Source organism: Heterodontus francisci, chromosome 1 (assembly GCF_036365525.1).
Source record: "Heterodontus francisci isolate sHetFra1 chromosome 1, sHetFra1.hap1, whole genome shotgun sequence".
In the NCBI taxonomy this organism is placed as follows: Eukaryota; Metazoa; Chordata; class Chondrichthyes; order Heterodontiformes; family Heterodontidae; genus Heterodontus; species Heterodontus francisci.
This window is the reverse complement of record NC_090371.1, coordinates 58,633,178-58,650,900: the sequence shown is the minus strand read 5'-3', so window position 1 is coordinate 58,650,900 and position 17,723 is coordinate 58,633,178. Positions and strand designations below refer to the sequence as shown.

At 40.7% G+C, this 17,723-nt stretch overlaps 1 protein-coding gene across 1 annotated transcript in view; it reads left to right on the top strand.

The window, feature by feature from the left end:
- The first annotated feature begins 1,753 nt into the window (after window positions 1-1,753).
- atp8b1 (ATPase phospholipid transporting 8B1) overlaps window positions 1,754-17,723 on the top strand; it is an 86,951-nt gene continuing 70,981 nt past the window's right edge. Inside the window, exons 1-8 of the mRNA XM_068031017.1 lie at window positions 1,754-1,940; window positions 5,840-5,931; window positions 6,146-6,259; window positions 7,724-7,822; window positions 11,329-11,390; window positions 13,771-13,843; window positions 13,922-13,992; window positions 17,248-17,330. Of these exons, the coding sequence (XP_067887118.1) occupies window positions 1,760-1,940; window positions 5,840-5,931; window positions 6,146-6,259; window positions 7,724-7,822; window positions 11,329-11,390; window positions 13,771-13,843; window positions 13,922-13,992; window positions 17,248-17,330 (775 nt within the window). The 5' untranslated portion in view covers window positions 1,754-1,759. The remainder of the gene's footprint in view (window positions 1,941-5,839; window positions 5,932-6,145; window positions 6,260-7,723; window positions 7,823-11,328; window positions 11,391-13,770; window positions 13,844-13,921; window positions 13,993-17,247; window positions 17,331-17,723) is intronic.

The following is a 17,723-nucleotide window of genomic DNA, read 5'->3' as shown; positions in this document are numbered from 1 at the left end:
GCCAAAAGGCATGGCTGAGGATTTGCAGCGGCAACTGGGCTAAGGTTGGGGCAGGGACAGGTGATGTTACTGACGTGAAAGTATTTGTGATGGAGTGGAACTAGGTGGACAATTCTGCTGAGCTGGAGAACAGAGGAATGGCTTTGGAGGAGGATAGTACCTTTTTTTTTTACTCGTTTTGTGGGATGTGGGCTAGCCCAGCATTTGTTGCCAATCCCTAATTGCCTTTGAGCTGAGTGGCTTCCTAGGCCATTTCAGAGGGCATTTTAAGAGACAACCACGTTGCTGCAGAGACCTTACGAAGGGATAATGCACCATGATCACAGGATGTCATTTGTACTTTTGTTTGGGCCATTTCAATACCATGGCAGACTGAGACATCTGATTTGGAGGGATTCAAACGTGAAGTTGCAGGAAAGATATTTGGGATATTCAGGAACTTTGGAGAAGAAAGTTGGAGATAGGTTGTTAGTTTGCAAAGATGGGGGATGGGGCGGGGTGTTGAAATAGGTTTGTCTTTTAGGAGGGGTTTGGTGCCTTCGGTTTGGAAGTAGAGGGACAGTATCTGAAACACAAGAATATAAATTGGAGCAGGAGTGCACCATTTGGCCCTTCCTGCTCTGTCTTTCTGTAAGATCATGGCTGATCATCTACCTCAACTCCAACTTAATGCACTATCCCTATGACCCTTTGGCATATATTCCAAAGGAATGAATTACAATGTCAACTAGTTTAGGGGCCAGGGAGAGAAATTGGTCAGCTGTTTAGTGAGAATGAGATCAATGGACAGAAAGTACGTTTCTGATGAGACGAGATGGAGACGCCATGATGGGAGCTAGGAGAAATCGGATAACATTGTGGATTTAGTGCTAGCTAAGGAGAGATGATAGGCTTGATCGAAATGGGAAGCAACAGAGGCAGCTACATGGATGGTCTCAATCATAGTGACAAAAAAGTCAGTGAGCTCTTCAAATTTGTTGGAGGTGGAGAGAACAGGGAAAAGGGTTTTAAGACCAAGATTGGTAGTGGAGAAACAAAGCTAGGGGTTACTTTTGCTTTCCAACATGAATAATTGACAGTTTTGGCAGAGTACAGCAAGACCCAGTAAGTAGCCCTTTGGTGGTGCAGGTAGATCTGATGATAGATAGCTATATCTGTTGTGCATCCTTATATGTTCAAGTCTGTGACTCTTAAAATGGGGTGGAGATGTGAATCACCCCAGGTGGATCAATCAGAACTGAAGAGAATTAAGGTTTTTCTGAGGACCAGAGTATCCAAGGCATATGTGTGCAACAGTTAAGCATGTAGATAGCTGCTGTGGTGAAATGTTGGGCCAAAGGTGAGGTCATTGGGATTTAGAGTGCAATTGTAAGTGACCTGGGGAGCAGTTGTTTATTTTTCCAAAGGACCAACACAGAATGAAATGAGTTTTTGAAGTTGGGGTTGCAGGGAGAGGGTGGGGTGGTAGGCAGGAAATGAATGGATTCAGGGAAGTGTTTGAAGTTGCGTTTTGTTGGTGAGTGTGTGTGTGTGTGTGAAGATAGCAAGTCATGGCATGGGGTGGGGTGGCTGTAAATATGGGTAGGCAAATTTAAAAATAGAAAACCGTGATGATGCTTTATCGAAGATCATTGGTATCTCAATTTTAAAAAAATGTTATTTTAAGTTTTCTTCTTTTGTCACTTCCTTTTAAAAGCGGTTATTGGTTCCTTTTGATTATGACTTCAGTCTCTTTTCTCTTTCAGTGACCACTAAGGTGATGAGTACTGATGGAGTCTCCAGCATTGGTGGTGACGATGACAGCAGAAGATTTGATGATGTGGTGCCATATAGCGATGATGAGACGGACAATGAATTAGATAGTTCTACTGAAAGATTGGAAGATATAGAGCAAAACCGCATCAACCAACAGACCGAGGAGGGATGGCAACCAAAAAATGGTAAAGCTCAATTACAATCAGTAATTATGGAGATTGTTTAAATTGACATGTTCTGTGATTAGGTTATTGCCACCTTAGAATGTCCAAAGAACAAATAAGTTAAGGAGACCAACAAGAATTAAGATTATTTGCATCTGTACGAGAAAAGATTGAAAAATCCATACCAAAGATGCATGAGTGTGAATGCTGGAAGCAGTCAAAGGCAGATAGCAACTTGAGGCTGTTCAGGCACTTGGAAGCTATAATGTTCAGGATAGCTGAGGAACATGGTTAACCTCTGATGAAAAGTGATGGGTATCAAATAAAATGTTTAGGAAGATGAGATTAGACAATAAAAGAACTGAATATCTGCATAAGTCAGCAGGAAGTTGATTGTAATCTCATTGATGCAGTGATAAGCTTTCCACTAAATGAGACTGGCTAGCGGAATGTAGTCCATCAATCTCCTGGGCTGAAAGGGCTTACAAACAATAAATCTCCAGGGACAAGTAGCACATAGCTTGGGTTGCTGGGTGAGAAAAGGGATGAAACTCATCAAGTACTGAAGATCATTATGGTGAAACCATTGAATACAGGGAGATCCCCATCAGCTTGGAAATGAGCCAACATGGTGTTGATTTTCTTCAAAAAAAAACTGAAGCAACACAGCCCCATTAGACCTGCAAAATAATGGAATCGAAAGTTAGGAAAAAATAGAGGACAACCTCATTGGTAGCCAACCTGATTTTTGGAAGGGGGTTCTTACCCATCCAACTACTTTGACTTTTTCAGTCAGTAACATCTGAAATTGACATCAAAAATCCTGTAGTGTATTGTACCTGACTTTTCAGAAAGGCCTCAATAAATTTCCACAGGTAAGCTGTGACAACAGCTTAAGGCAGTTGGTATCCCAGATAAAACATATACTGTGGATACTTAAAATAAAAAATAGAAAAGGTTGGAAATGCTCAGCAGGTCAGGCCACATTTGTGTAAAAACAAGTCAGTTAAACTCTTGGGTCTTAAGACCCTTCTGCAGATAAGTAATGAACTGTGAGAGAAGAAGCAGCAGGTAGTAGTTGAGGGAATTGTGCCAGGTTTGGAAAAGTCCTTGGTTGTTGCAAGTTGTAGAATCATAGCATGGTACTTTAGCTAGCGCCACAGAAGAGATGGCACAGGCATGATGGGATGAATGGCCTCCTCTGCACTTTCTATGATTTACCCGTGGAAAACTTTTAGGTCTCCCTCTAATGTCTGGATGAATATACTACGGGCAGAATTCTGGCACCTGAAATTCAGTACAGGTATAGGATGTTGCATATTGTAAAGCAGTATAGGGTCACAGTAAAATGATGTCAAACTGTAAGGGGCGTAATGGAGGACTCAGTAGTGTTTATGGTCAGATGTTGCAGAATGGCAATTATTTAAGTAAACATTATGGTTAGCTAGGTTGTCCTATCAATACAGAACAAGTCTTGAAGTCATTATTCTGCAGCTATATGAAGCTTTAGTTAGGCACATATTGACTACACTGTTCAGTTCTGATCATCAAAACATGCAACAGATATCCAAGCTCTGGAAACTGCAGAGAAGGGCCACAACGATCCTTGTGTTTTAGGATTAGATTATGAAGAAAGGCTAGAGTAACTTTGACTCTTCAGTATTGAAAGATGTTGAGTGGCGAGAGATGTACTAGATAATAAATTGAACGGAAAAGATTAACCGATAGCACTATGTTAGGTTTAAAGTGCAAATGAAGGATAAAGGGATCCAAGTACAGACTAGTTAGTAAAAGGACAAATTCAGTTCTAATTAGGAAATAGTAATAGTAATATCTGGAATGGTAGGGACATGGGGGGAGGGGGCAGTAGGAAAAGCTACAGAATTATTCAAGAGGCAGCTGGATCATGCGATAAGAATACTGTTGTACAAGAAGGAACTCAATGACTTCCCTAGCCTATATTTTGATATTTTGGTGAAAGTCTTAAAGATTTGGTTAAATCCAATAATGTAAGGCTTCAGAGCCATTTATCTGGAATGCTCCTTCTCTAAAATCATGGACCATAATTTTGAAAGACAAATACCATTTGTGTAATTTGTCTGCAGGAGGGAAGATGAAATCCATTTATTCCACTTAATGAGGATTATATGTCGTCTGAATGCCTGAAAATTACAGCACTATTTCCAGTATATTTGAAGTTAACTTCAAGCTAAGCTTCCTAAGCATAGCAATTCCCTCCCTAAACCTCTCCATATCTGTCCTCTTCTTTTAAGTCTCTCCAGTAAACCTACCTCTTTGATCAAGCTTTTGATCACCTGTCCGAATATCTCATACAACTTGGTATCAAATATTTTTTGGTAATTCTCCTATAAAGTGCCTTGGGAGATATTTACTATGTTAAAGGAGCTATATAAATGCAAGTTCTATGCTTTGCTGTTAATGGAACTCGTTACATTTAGGGTCTCTTTAATTCCAGAGTAGTTTAGCATTTCATCCTACATATTGTGCCAGACTTGAGGAAAGATGTGAAGGCATTAGAGAGAGAGTGCAAGGGTTCCAAGGATGAGGAACTGCAGTTAGGTAGATAGATTGGAGAAGTTGAGACTTTTCTTTTCCTTAGAGAAGAAAAGGATGAGAGGAGATTTGATTAGAGGTATTCAAAATCATGAGGGGTCTGGACAGAGTAGATAAGGAAAACTATTCTCATTGTTGGAAGGATCGAGAACAGGGCGCAGATTTAAGGTAATTGTCAAAAGAAGCAATGGTGACATGAGAAACCTTTTCACGCAGCGAGTGGTTAGGATCTGGAATGCACTACCAGAGAGTGCGGTGGAGGTAGGTTCAATCGAGGCGTTCAAAAGGGAATTTGACAGTTATCTGAAAAAGAGGAATGTGCAGGCAGGGAAGTGGCATTTGGTAAATTGCTCTTTCGGAGAGCCAGTGTAGACACGATGGACCAAATTGCCTCCTTTGGTGCTGTAACCATTCTGCGATTCTGTAATTGAATGGAATCACTGTGGAATGCATGCAGGACATCCCAGTAATGTAGATAATGGGAACAATTCAGAACTGTTAACTGTTAATTTCTGCAATTACCACCAACAACAACTTGCATTTATACAGTGCCTTTAGAAGTAGAAGTAGAACATTACAGCGCAGTACAGGCCCTTCGGCCCTCGATGTTGCGCCGACCTGGGAAACCATCTGACCTACACTATTCCATTTTCATCCATATGTCTATCCAATGACCACTTAAATGCCCTTAAAGTTGGCGAGTCTACTACTGTTGCAGGCAGGGCCTTCCACGCCCCTACTACTCTCTGAGTAAAGAAACTACCTCTGACATCTGTCCTATATCTATCACCCCTCAACTTAAAGCTATGTCCCCTCGTGTTTGCCATCACCGTCCGAGGAAAAAGACTCTCACTATCCCTCAAAGAACTCCCTCGCACCCCAATGCCTTTAAAGTAGTAAATCGTCTAAAGGCACTTTACAGGAATGTACTTGGGCAAAAGTTGTCACCGAGTCCAAGAACACATTTGGACAGGTGACCAAACGCTTGTTCAAAGTAGTAGATTTTAAGGAGGAGGGAGAGGCGGAGAGGTTTGGGGAGGGCATTTTTGGAAGTTGGAGCCTAGTTAGCTGAAGGTTCAGCCGTCAATGGTGGGGTGAAAGAAGTGGGATAAATACAAGAGGCCAGAGTTGGGGGAATAGAGTTATAGGAGAGTTACTATCTGAGAAAGATTTTGCCTCTGCAAAAATAAAAAATTTTCTCCAAGAAGCAAACTGCACTACAAATTGGTGTTGTTGAATAACCCAAGGTAGAAAAGTTAAACATCACTCTTTCTTAAATGTCTTTGTTTTCACTATCAATATTTAAGATCTTTTTTGTTTTCCCTTTACTCTACCTTCTATTTCAGAATATACATGGAAAGTCAAAGCAAATGACAGAAATTTTTGTAATCAGTTCACTGTAAAGAAGTATGGCTGCTTTAAGAAAAACAAATACTCGGTGAGTATACTCATCATGGATAGTTTTTGTTTGTTACTCATGGTCTGCCTAACAATAATAACTTTTGCACACCTTACAGCTCAAAATCTTTCAATAAATATTATATCATTATGCATTTGTCCACGGTCCAGGCATAATATTTAAGGTCTCATTATGTTGAAGCATTTTCATATGCATTTTCTAATCTGTAACAGTTGTCCAATTTCATTTCTAGGGGAATGCAATCCGGACGTACAAATACAATTTTTTGACCTTTATACCACGTAACTTGATGGAACAATTTAAAAGGGCAGCCAATGCTTACTTTTTGATCCTTCTCATTCTTCAAGTAGGTGTTTTTTTAAAAAAATGAATGTTCTAAACTTAAATTTTCTACATGATCTCTCTTCTCCTCAGTGTTGTATTTTTAAAGTATATTTTAGAAGCAGTTGCATTTATATGCAATATGTAAAATATCACTGCTTCATTTAAAGATTCATTTTCAGTTTTCTGGCCAACTCTGAAAGTACTTGGACTTTGTGTATTCTCCTCTCCATTGTGCTTTGTGGAAAGCAAATGTTTATTGTAAATCTGAGGCAATAAGGCATGTTGGGTTTGCTTTTTAAAAAAAAAAACATAATTCTCAAATGTGCCACAAATTGTCACGGTCATTAAATTGAATTATTCTGAAATAAAAACGGGCACCTTTCATGACCACAGGTCATCTCAAAGCGTTTTACAGCTAATGTGTAGTCTTTGTTGTAATTCAGGAAACACAGCAGCCAGTATGCACATAGTAAACCCTCACAAACAGCAATGTGATAATGACCAGATAATGTTTTTTTTTGTGTGATGTTGATTGAGGGATAAGTATTGGTCAGGACACCGGGGGTGGGAGGGGTAACTCACCCGCTTTTCTTCAAAATAGTGCCTTGGGATCTTTTATATCCACTTGAGCAGGCAGATGGGGCCTCAGTTTAACGTTTCATCTGAAAGACGCACCACCAGCATTGCAGCACCCTCTCATTTCTGCACTGGAGTTTCAGCCTTAATTTTTGTGCTCAAACCCTGGAGTGGGACTTTAAAACAAATCCTTGTGACCCAGAGGCAAAACTTGTTCTAGCCATAGTTCCAAAGAACCATAGGCATCTCTCCCCATAAGAGAGAGACAGTTGGTGATGTATAGCTTGAGGGCCACCACTCCACAAGTGTGGGGCAAGGCAAGGAGGCAGGCCTTCATGAATTACCACAGCCAGTACCGAGATTGAACCTGATGTTGGCATCTTTTTGCATCAAATGCTAGCCGTCTAACCAACTGAACTAACCAACCCAAAAGTGCTACAACTGAAATAACATGTCCATCAGTATCTGAAAGGGAAAGCTAAGACAATGTTTGAGGTGAGTTCTAATGAGAGGCCTCACCTGAAACAATACTTTTTACTTCACAGGCACTGATTTGAGGTGCTGTGTATTTCTTGGATTTTTTTTTTCCTTTCAGGTTCCCAGTGCTTGGAGTTTTACTACTTTGAGCTTTCTGAAAATTGCACATCACTCATTTGATTATTTCCTTGGAAGTTGAGTGTTTTGATCTGGGGGAAGGGAGATCTGAAATGGTTTGTTTAAAGACATGTTAGCTGCACCAGTGGAAAAATTAGCATGTTTCCGAATTGCAAAGTTTGTGTGTGTGAGAGAGAGCATGTTATATAACAACAATAACAGGAATCTAAATCATTTCAGATTCATGAAATCCTTTATCATGAGAAATTAAAGTTTCAGCTTTTATAAGAATTTTTTTTTTTGGTTTTCTCTTCAGGCCATTCCACAGATCTCAACCTTGGCTTGGTACACTACATTGGTGCCTTTGGTGGTGGTGCTAGGAATAACAGCAGTGAAGGATCTTGTTGATGATATTGTAAGCTTTTACTTTATTTCTTTGTCCATCCATGCATTCTAAAACATCAGCTAATAACCTTGAACCTTGTGCTTACTGTATCTGGACACAGCAAAACCATCTCAGCATGTTCTGTACACTGGAGAGGCACTTCAACTTGAAGATTTCAGATTAAACTACCACAGAGAGCTGGCGCCATCTGCCTGTCAATTTGTTATAGCTGACCCTTTAGCAGCAGTGTGTTTGCAGGCATTAATAAATGGTCACTTCAGCTGCTTCTCAACAGAACTACTACATGTTGCATCAAATGCTGGTGTCAATCAATGGCTTCTAATTGCAGAGTAATACCATGGGATCGATTAACATGATCATGGTACAACTTGCCTGGAAATGCTGATCCTTGTTGCTTTGGGCATTTGCACACAAATGAGTTGACCTTACCCAATAACAAAAAAGACAGCAACAACAACTTGGATTTCAAAGGCACCTTAAACATAGTTCATTGTCCCAAGGCGCTTCACAGGAGTGTTAGCTAAAGAAAACTAACATAATGTATCCTTCTTTGGCTTGGTAACAGATGATCAAAACCTTGGTGAAAGAGAGGTTTTATGGAGCATCTTAAAGGAGTCCAAGAATAGAGAGATTTAGGGAGGGCATTCCAGAGTTGTGGGCCTAGGCAGCTGAAGGCATGGCTGCTAATGGTGGAGCGATTAAAATCGTGGATTCACACAAGGCCAGATTTGGAGAGTAGAGAGAAGTCGGGGTTGTAGGGTTGAAAGAAGTTACAGAGCTACGGAGAGATGAGGTCAAGGAGGGATTTGAAAATGAGGAAGAGAATTTTAAATCTGAGGCATTGCCTGTAGGCCAAGGAGCACAGGGGTGATTGGTCAATGGAATTTGGTGTGAGTTTATACACAGGCAGCAGAGTTGTGGACGAGCTTAAGTTCATGTCAGGTTGCAGGTGAGAAGCCAGCCAGAAAAGTAATGGATTAGTCAATTCTAGATGTAACAAAGGCATGAATGAGCTTTCAGCAGCACCTGAGTTGAGGTAGGGTCAGAGTCGGATGATGTTACGAAGGTGGAAGTAGGCAGTCGTGGCGTTGGAGCAGACATGTAGTTGGAAGCTCATTTTGGGGTCAGATATGACACCAAGGTTGTGAACAGTTGGTCCAGTCTCAGACAGTTGCGAGGGAAAGGGATAGTCTATGGCTAAAGAACAGTGTTTGTAGTGGGGTCCAAAGACAATGGCTTCAGTCTTCCCAATATTTACTTGGAAAATTAGCTTGGGTCTTTCCAATATTTTATTGTCTTTGGTTCCTACCAGTACTGATGAGCAGTGTGAAGAGAGGTGGCACTGAGACATACTTGGGTGTTATTGGAATACATGCGGACCTGGACTTTGCCACTGAAATAGCTCACCTCATTGTGTTTTGGTGTTCCCAATGCTTTGATTATAATTTGCACGAACAAAAGGGGATGTGGGGTCTGAAATTTTTAGTACAAGTAGAGATGAGGGGAGGAGAGAAATGGCAGAATTCTGCGTACATTTTTAAAGGTGATTGTAGATTGCAAAAACGTGTAATTTTGATATTTTAAAAAGTTTGTGGAGGATTTGAAGCTTAATGTGGCTAAGTCTCATGGCTCTGACAACTTTCATCCCAGAGTTATGGAAGAATCAGCTTGCGAGTCGACATGGTGGATGTGGAAAGGATGTTTCCTCTTGTGGGAGAATCTAGAACTGGGAGTCACTTGAAAAAAATAAGGGATCGCCCATTTAAGACAGATGAGAATTTCTTTTCCTCTCAGGGTTGTGACTCTTTGGAACTCTTCCTCAAAAGGCGGTGGAAGCAGAGTCTTTAATAAATATTTTTAAGGCAGAGGTAGACAGATTCTTGAGCAATGGGGTGAGCGGTTATTGGGGGTAGGCAGGAATGTGGAGCCAAGGTTACAATCAGATCAGCCATGATCTTGTTGAATGGCGGATCAGGCTTGAGGGGCCTGGTGGCCTACTCCTGCTCCTAATTTGTATGTCCGTATGAGTTGTATTGTTGATATTTTTCAGAGTTTGTTGGACTTGGGCCAAATCCCAAAGGATCGTTAAGTAGCAAATGTGACTTCCCATCTTCAAGTGAGACTATGGAGAGATTTGAAGATGTGGATGAGGATTTTGAGTTTGATGCTGTGGGTGAGGAAGAGAAAAGTGGGAGTCATTTGTGTTGGCAAGGAAAGGGGTGATAAGTGAATAGAACTTGTGGCAAGATAGAATTCAAGGTGAATTGGAGCTTGAGGGTGGAACTTGCGTAGTCAACCAGGAGGGTGTCAGGGAAAAATAAAGCCCGAGTTAACAGGGCGTTGATAAGAGTTTGACTGCCAGTGAGGGCAAGGTGAGGACAGAGATGGGTGATGAAGTGAAGATGAAAGTAGGTGATCTTGCTGATGGAATGGATGTGGGGTATCTTAGGGTTGTTAAACCTCCAGGATGCCCTGGAATCTCCAGGAATTAACAATTAATCTCCTGGATGCTCCTGCAACCAACCCGCGAGAAAAATCCTTAGGCCTTGTGAGAAATTGTGTTCTACTTTAAATTTTCTTTGGACAATTTTGTTCTTTTAGTTGTAAAAATATTGGTGATGGGAATGAGCAGAACAGTTGGAGGCAGTAGGTCATGTGATGAAACTGTGAGGAATACTTTAAACCAGAGCTGGCAACTCCAGGTTTGAGACTCAGCTTTGAGTTGAGCAGAACCATTAGGTTGAGTTTGAGCTTGAAATGAGGAAGAGGGGTGGGATCATGGCCGAAGATCTGTTAGAGTGCTGGTAATGAAATAGCCCTATGCTTAAAGCCAATGATTTATAGTTTTCAGGGTAAAATGAATACAATTGTGTAATAACTTAAAACACCAAAAATAGCCTTGGAAAATGTCATGCCATAAACATGGAGTTTGATTTATTTAGTCAGCATAGCCTGTTGTCCAAATTATAGTCAGGCAGAATGGAATACCCATAAAATTCCAAGTTGTTTATTCAGTCACCAGTAAAGTAAGCCCAGATCATAATGATTAATTACATTTTTTTTTTCATGGAAATAGCATTTGGGTCAATTATTCTTTCCCTCGCCCTCAATTTTCCATCCTTTTCAGAGGTGCTGACTCATGCTGTGGTTCTTCATGTTTTGCGTATACCAGAACAGTGGAAATTGGCAAGTTTATTTGATGATCGGGATATCGCAGTCAAGCCTGATTTCAGATTTCATCTGACATCGATTTGTGCATTTACCAGTCAGGAGCTTGCAATTTGTTCATTAGCCAGAGGTGCCAAGGCCAATTGTTCTGTCCATCTAATTTAGGACAAACTAGTGATTAACCTTTTGGCTCAATTTCACACCAAGCAGTGTCTAAGCAATTGAGTCACCAAGCTACTGGGAGGTACTTATATTGCATGGTACAAAGGACATAGGAAACTCATGATTGGAAAAAGGTGCTACAGTCTACACTGAATAATTTTGCTTATTTGTCTTGTATATCATAGGCAAGACACAAGATGGACAGAATTGTCAATAACCGGATATGTGACGTCCTACAGGATGGCAGGTATTATGAATTTTTTAAACCTATTCACAGGGTGCTATGTGTAAGTTAAGAAATGGTATGAACAGTATATAAATGGTCTGATGAAAGGTCACAGACCTGAACCATTAACTTTGCTTCTCTCCACAGATGCTGCCAGAGCTGCTGAGTTTTTCCACCACTTTTTGTTTTTGTTTCAGATTTCCAGCATCTGCAGTATTTTGCTTTTATTTTATTATATAAATGTCAATGGTATGTGTCAAAAATTCTGAAATGTTTCTAGCTTTTTACCTAACAAGATTGAGGTATTCTAAGAAACTAGACTGTTCAAGTCTACCACTAAAAGAGATTCTCTTTACATTCATCACAGCCAATGAGGTGAGCTTAGTCCCGTTGCCTAAATATATATGATTACATCGGATATACAGTCCAGAAACAGGCCATTCAGCCTAACTAGTCCATGCTGGCGTTTATGCTCCACTCGTGCCTCCTCCATCATTCCTCATCTAAATCTCATTGTAACCCTCTATTCCCTTCTCCCTCATATGCTTGTCTAGCTTCCCCTTAAATGCATTTATACTATTTGCTTAAACCACTCCCCGTGATAGCAAGTTTCTTCTGAATTCTCTATTGGATTTCTTGGTGATATCTTATATAGATTGCCTCTGGTTACGTTCTTCCTCACAAGTGAAAACATTCTCTCTCTCTATCCATTCATCAAAATCTTTCGTAAGAATGAAGAACTCTATTAGGTCACCTCTCAGCTGTATTTTTTTCAAGAGAAAGAAGACCCAGCCTGTTCATCCTTTACTGATATGTAAACCCTACATTTTTGTGGTATCATCTTTGTAAATCTTCTCTGCACCCTCTCCAGTGCCTCAATATCCTTTTTATAATATGGCTTCCAGAACAGCATGCAGTACCCTAAGTGTGGTCCAACCAAGGTTCGGTACAGGTTCAACATTACTTCCCTACTTCTCCATTCTATCCCTCTAGAAATAAAGCCCAGTGCTCGGTTTGTTCTTTTTATTCTTTCATGGGATGTAGCCGTCACTGGCAGGTCAGCATTTGTTGTCCATCCAGAATTGCCCTTGAACTGAGTGGCTTCTTAGGCCATTTCAGAGGGCATTTTAAGAGTCAACCACATTGCTGTGGATCTGGAGTCGGATGTAGGCCAGACCAGGTAAGGACAGCAGATTGCCTTCCCTAAAGGGCATTGTTGTAAAAACCCATCTGGTTCATCAACCACTGATAATTTCATGGCAGCATTACAAAGAACAAAGAACAAAGATAATTACAGCACAGGAACAGGCCCTTCGGCCCTCCAAGCCTGCGCCGATCCAGATCCTGATACTGATGCTAGTTTTCAGTACTAGATTTTTAAAAAAATAATTAATTAAATTTATTAATTAATTGAACTTAAATTCCACCGGCTGTTGTGGTGGGATTTGACCCCATGTCCCCAGGGCATTAGCCTCAGTCCTGGAATTACTAATCCAATCAACAAAATTCCATTCTGAAGAAACCCCAGATCATGCATACATTTTGTAATCCAAGAAATACTGCATAAAACAATTGAGAAATGCTCGAGTCTCTTCTAGGGCAGAATGTGTGCCTGAAGTGCATTCAGCTCAATGAAGTTCATGTGTTCTGTGCCTGAGAAAATCCATTAAAATTGGAATAGCAACTGTTAATTTATATTAACTGTCATTAATTGTATGCAGGTGATGGGCATTGACTTGGCATTCACCTTGAGCCCCTGATATATAGGCACAGACTAAAACTGTGGTTGTTGGGTTAGGAGGCGTATGCCTGCAATGTGTAACTCTGTAAATAAATATTGAAGTGTGTCAAGATTGGCTCCAGTTCTAACCTTCAGCAACTAGCTTTCTGGAATGGAACAGCAACTGCCAAGGAAAGAAAGCCATTTCAGCAGAGGTGTAGTGACTTTCCTGCTGCAAAATGAACAAAAAAATCAACTGTCCAGTATGCAGCAATGCAGGGTTGTAGATCTTCTCTTAAAAGTTGCACCTGAAGCTAAAGCCTGCCTTGGGTATAAAATTAATGCATGACCCGACCTGAAAATAACAAACATACTATTGAAACAGAAAAAATTCATGGATTAAAATGAAAACAATGCGGAACAAAACAGTACAGTCCAGACCTAACCCGAGCCCGAATGCTGGACACAAAATACAGACCCGACTTGACCTGAAACCGACACATGTAGTTGGTTTTGATCGGATTCGGGTCGGTAGCCAGGCTTTACCAGGAGCAAGCCAACCTATGTGTATTTTCTGTGAAACGTTGAAAGTTGGAAATTGTTAGTTTGATTTCTAAGAGTCAATTCTTTCTGTTACTGGGCTACAAAAACAATAAATGAGATGTATTTCTACATTTTTAGGTTTAAACCAGAAAAATGGAGAAACATAAAAGTTGGAGATATTGTACGCCTACGGAGAGATGGTTTTATTCCAGTAAGTTTCATTGTTTGAAAAAAAATGTTCTGAATTCTTCTGGAGTGTTGGGTTACAATTTTTTTTCTAATTATTTAGGCTGATTTACTACTACTGTCCAGTTCAGAGCCCAACAGTCTTTGTTACGTGGAAACAGCTGAACTTGATGGGTGAGAACTTGTATTTGCAACAAGCCTTTAATTCCAGGGTGGGAGAGTACTTTTTGGGAAAAATCTAAGCACCTTGTTTCACTGCACATACCGCAAAGTAGTTAATTCATGATTCAATTAATGAATGGCCGGTTGAATTTATTGCTTCGTGGGTGCCATAATCTGCCAATTTTGACATTTTGATGCTAATTTGGACTGCTCATTTCATTTTACTGCTAAAGGCCATTTTATTTTACTGTAATAATTGCTTATAGCTATAATTGGTTTTGTTGGATGGAGGTTCAACTGTAATTATAGATTTTAAACTTTAATTTATGCAGTTCAGCCCTTCTCTCTTTTTCTCTTTGCATACAATAAGTAACGTGCAGTGATTCTTATGGTGGCCATTTGTAAAGACAGTAGTGAGATGAATGGTTGGGTAATGTGCTTGTAATGATGCTGGTTGAACAAGGATGCTTGGTCAAGAATCCAGAAAAGTTTGCAGTTTCTCTTTGAATATTGCTGTGTGACCTTTACCGTTCCATTTGAACCACCAAAGCAAATGGACAAGGCCTTTGTTTCATATACACTGACAACCACCTTCAGCAGCGTTTGCTGCTGAAATTGCTGCTTCCTACAGCACCTTCCTCCAAGTAATCCCAAATTGTCCCTCAATGTTTTTTTATGTGAATGTCTGGAATTCGTGTACTAGTGCTTGTGCAGAGGTGAAAAGCTGACTATTTGAGCAGAGGGTCCACCTGTGTATAGATGAGTCGTAGGCTGGCTAATGTATTACCCGGCAGCCAGCAGCAGACAGGCAAGGAAATTAAACCTTTCTCTGCTTTCAGCATTATTTTTGATTTTTGTTTCTACAATCTAAAAAATACATGCGGGTGACCTCCTGTCCCTAGTTAGTGGCCACAGCAAATTTGGTTGCAATCTAAATATATTAACTTTTAGCTTAACCTTTTTATATAATCGGACTGCAACCAAATTTGACCTGGCCTCTGAGAGACCATGTACTTGTTCTGAAGCTGCTTTTCCTGAACATCTTTGGCATAAGCATACCCTCAGTGTTCCAGACTATAGCTGTGGTTTCTATCCATAAAATGAGAGATTCTACTGAAAGCAACCTGGAATCTTTCTAATCTGTCTTAAGGTGGCTCAAAGCATTTACCTTTATACAATGTGGTAGTTAATCTGTTTGTACTTTTTAGAAATAAATGTTAGCCAGGACAGCCAGCACAGTGTTGTAAAAGGCAGATTATGCTTGACTAATTGTTTTTTTTGATGTATATAAATGACTTGGATCTTGGAAAACAGAGTAAAATTTCAAAATTTGCTGTAACCAAACATGTAGGTGTGGTACACAACAGGACATAGATAAGACTAGCAGAATTGGCAGACAAATGGCAGATGGAATTTAATAGACAATTGTGGGGTGATGATTTTTGGCAGAAGGGATAGGGAGGAGGAAAGGTAACAAAGACTAAATGGTACAGTTCTAAAAGAGTGTGCAGGGACATAGGGACCTAAGGGTTCATGTGCATAGATCTTTGAAGGTGGTAGGAGATATTGAGAGAGTAATTAGCTAAGTATATGGGATCTTGGGTTTCGTAAATAGAAGTATAGAGTACCAAAACATGGAAGTTATGCTGAACCTTTTATAAAGCTCTGGTGAGGCCCCAACTGGAGTATTTCATCCAGTTCTGGTCACCACACTTTATGAAGGATGTAAGGAACCATGTGAGTGTGCAGAGGAGATTTACCAGAATGATTCCAGGGATGAGGGATTTTCACTTCAAGTTTCTGTTAGAGAAGCTGGGGTTGTTCTCCTTGGAGCAGAGGAGATAGAAGTGTATAAGATTATGACTGGTTTAGATAGAGTAAATAAAGAAAAGCTGATGCTACAAGTACTAGGCACAGATGTAACGCTTTGGGTAAAAGATGCTGGGGGGAATGTAAAGAAGATTTTTTTTTTCACATAGCGAGCGGTAATGATCTGGATCTTGCTGCTGTCGAGGGTGATGGAAGTAGATACTATCAACAATTTCAAAAGGAAATTGTATGGGAACTTGAGAGAAATAAACTTACATGGCTGGAGTGGGGGATTGGGACTGATTGGATTGCTCTACAGAGTGCAGGCATGAACTCGAAGGGCCAAATAGCCACTTTCTCTGCTGTTATGACTCCATGGGCTGAAGTTTATAATCGATGGCGGGCAAAAGAATGGTGGCCCGCCTGTGCAGGCCGCACACCAAAGAGCAATTCCGAACGCGGTGAGTCATTTAAATAACCGGCGCGTGCCCCCCCCCCCCTCCCCCCACCCCGATCATGTGGAGGGGGCTGGCTGTCCATCCCCGGCAATGGCATCAGTTGCCTGTGCACAGGCGCTGATGACATTTTAAAGGGCTGTCAGCCCTACTATGAAATTTTAAATATTTATAGGGAAATGGAATTAAAATAAATACATCTCTCTTGCTCCTCTCCCATCCCAACCAATAACAATTAAATTAATTATTTGCCCTTTCCTCCCTCCCCAAAATGCTTACCTTTACTATCTGACCTTCCTCCCACCCCTCCAAACTGTCAACTACAACCCTTACCACCATCCCCTACACCCATGGCGCTAATTTGACCCCTCCCTGCCCCACACACAAGTGTTCCGCCTCGTTTCCCCGGATGGGGATCCAAAGGCACGGCAGCCGCCGGGCTGAAGATTGCAGCGGGACATCAGGAGGTGACGTAAGATAAATTAATTCACTTATTTTAATTTATTTAAATTGCAGTCCCGTTGCCAAGTGGAAGGCCACCACGAGGCCTCGCCATCTGTAATATCAAGCTGGGCCCTGCTGGCATCGAGGTCCATCGCAGGCCTCATCCAGGGCCATCTTCAGGCCCCCCCCCTGCCACGGATCCGGATGTCCAGTGCTCTTTAAAATTGAGTCCCATGACTCTGGGACACAGAGCATTTTACGTTCATCTCAGTACAAAAATGAAGACAACCTTGCTGAGCAGGATTGTCAATTTAATGTTGCCCTGTACCAAATAATTACAGCATATGTTGTTACCATTAGGAAATTGGTTGAATGCCATCTCCTCTCTATTAGCTGTAAGATTCACATAGGAACCTGGGTATAAAGTCAATGTTCTACCCAATGGCTCTCCATTGGGGAATATAAACAACTATTCTTGCAAAATGGAAAATTGACCTATGCTTGAATTATTTATTACTACTCAGTTTTGTTAATGGATCTCATTTCATTATGCTTTCAGTGAAACTAACCTGAAGTTTAAAATGTCATTGGAAGTTACAGACATACTGCTTAAGAAAGAAAAGGATCTGGAATCTTTTGATGGTGAGTGTGTTTACAACAATGTAGTCACACTGGTTGAACACGAAGTTCAAATTTGAAAAGAAATGTTAGTGTCAACAAATACATTTGAAATCAATGGCCCGGATTTTGTGATCAGCAGTGATTGAACAGTGTTTGCCATTCATTATGCTTACAGCTGCCCACAGGCTTTTGAGTGGCAACTTGCAGTTACTAGAGATCCTTTTCACCAAGGCGCCCTCTACAGGGTATCTATCGTGTGAGCCGGGCAAACAACAGCAGGTCTCGTCAGCCATTTGAGTTGAAAAATTCTGAGTGACACGCAGAATTTAAACCAGCAAGTATTAGTAAGACACTGGGCAATAAATGCTGGCCTGGCCAGTGATGCCCACACCTCATGAACAAATAAAAAAAAAA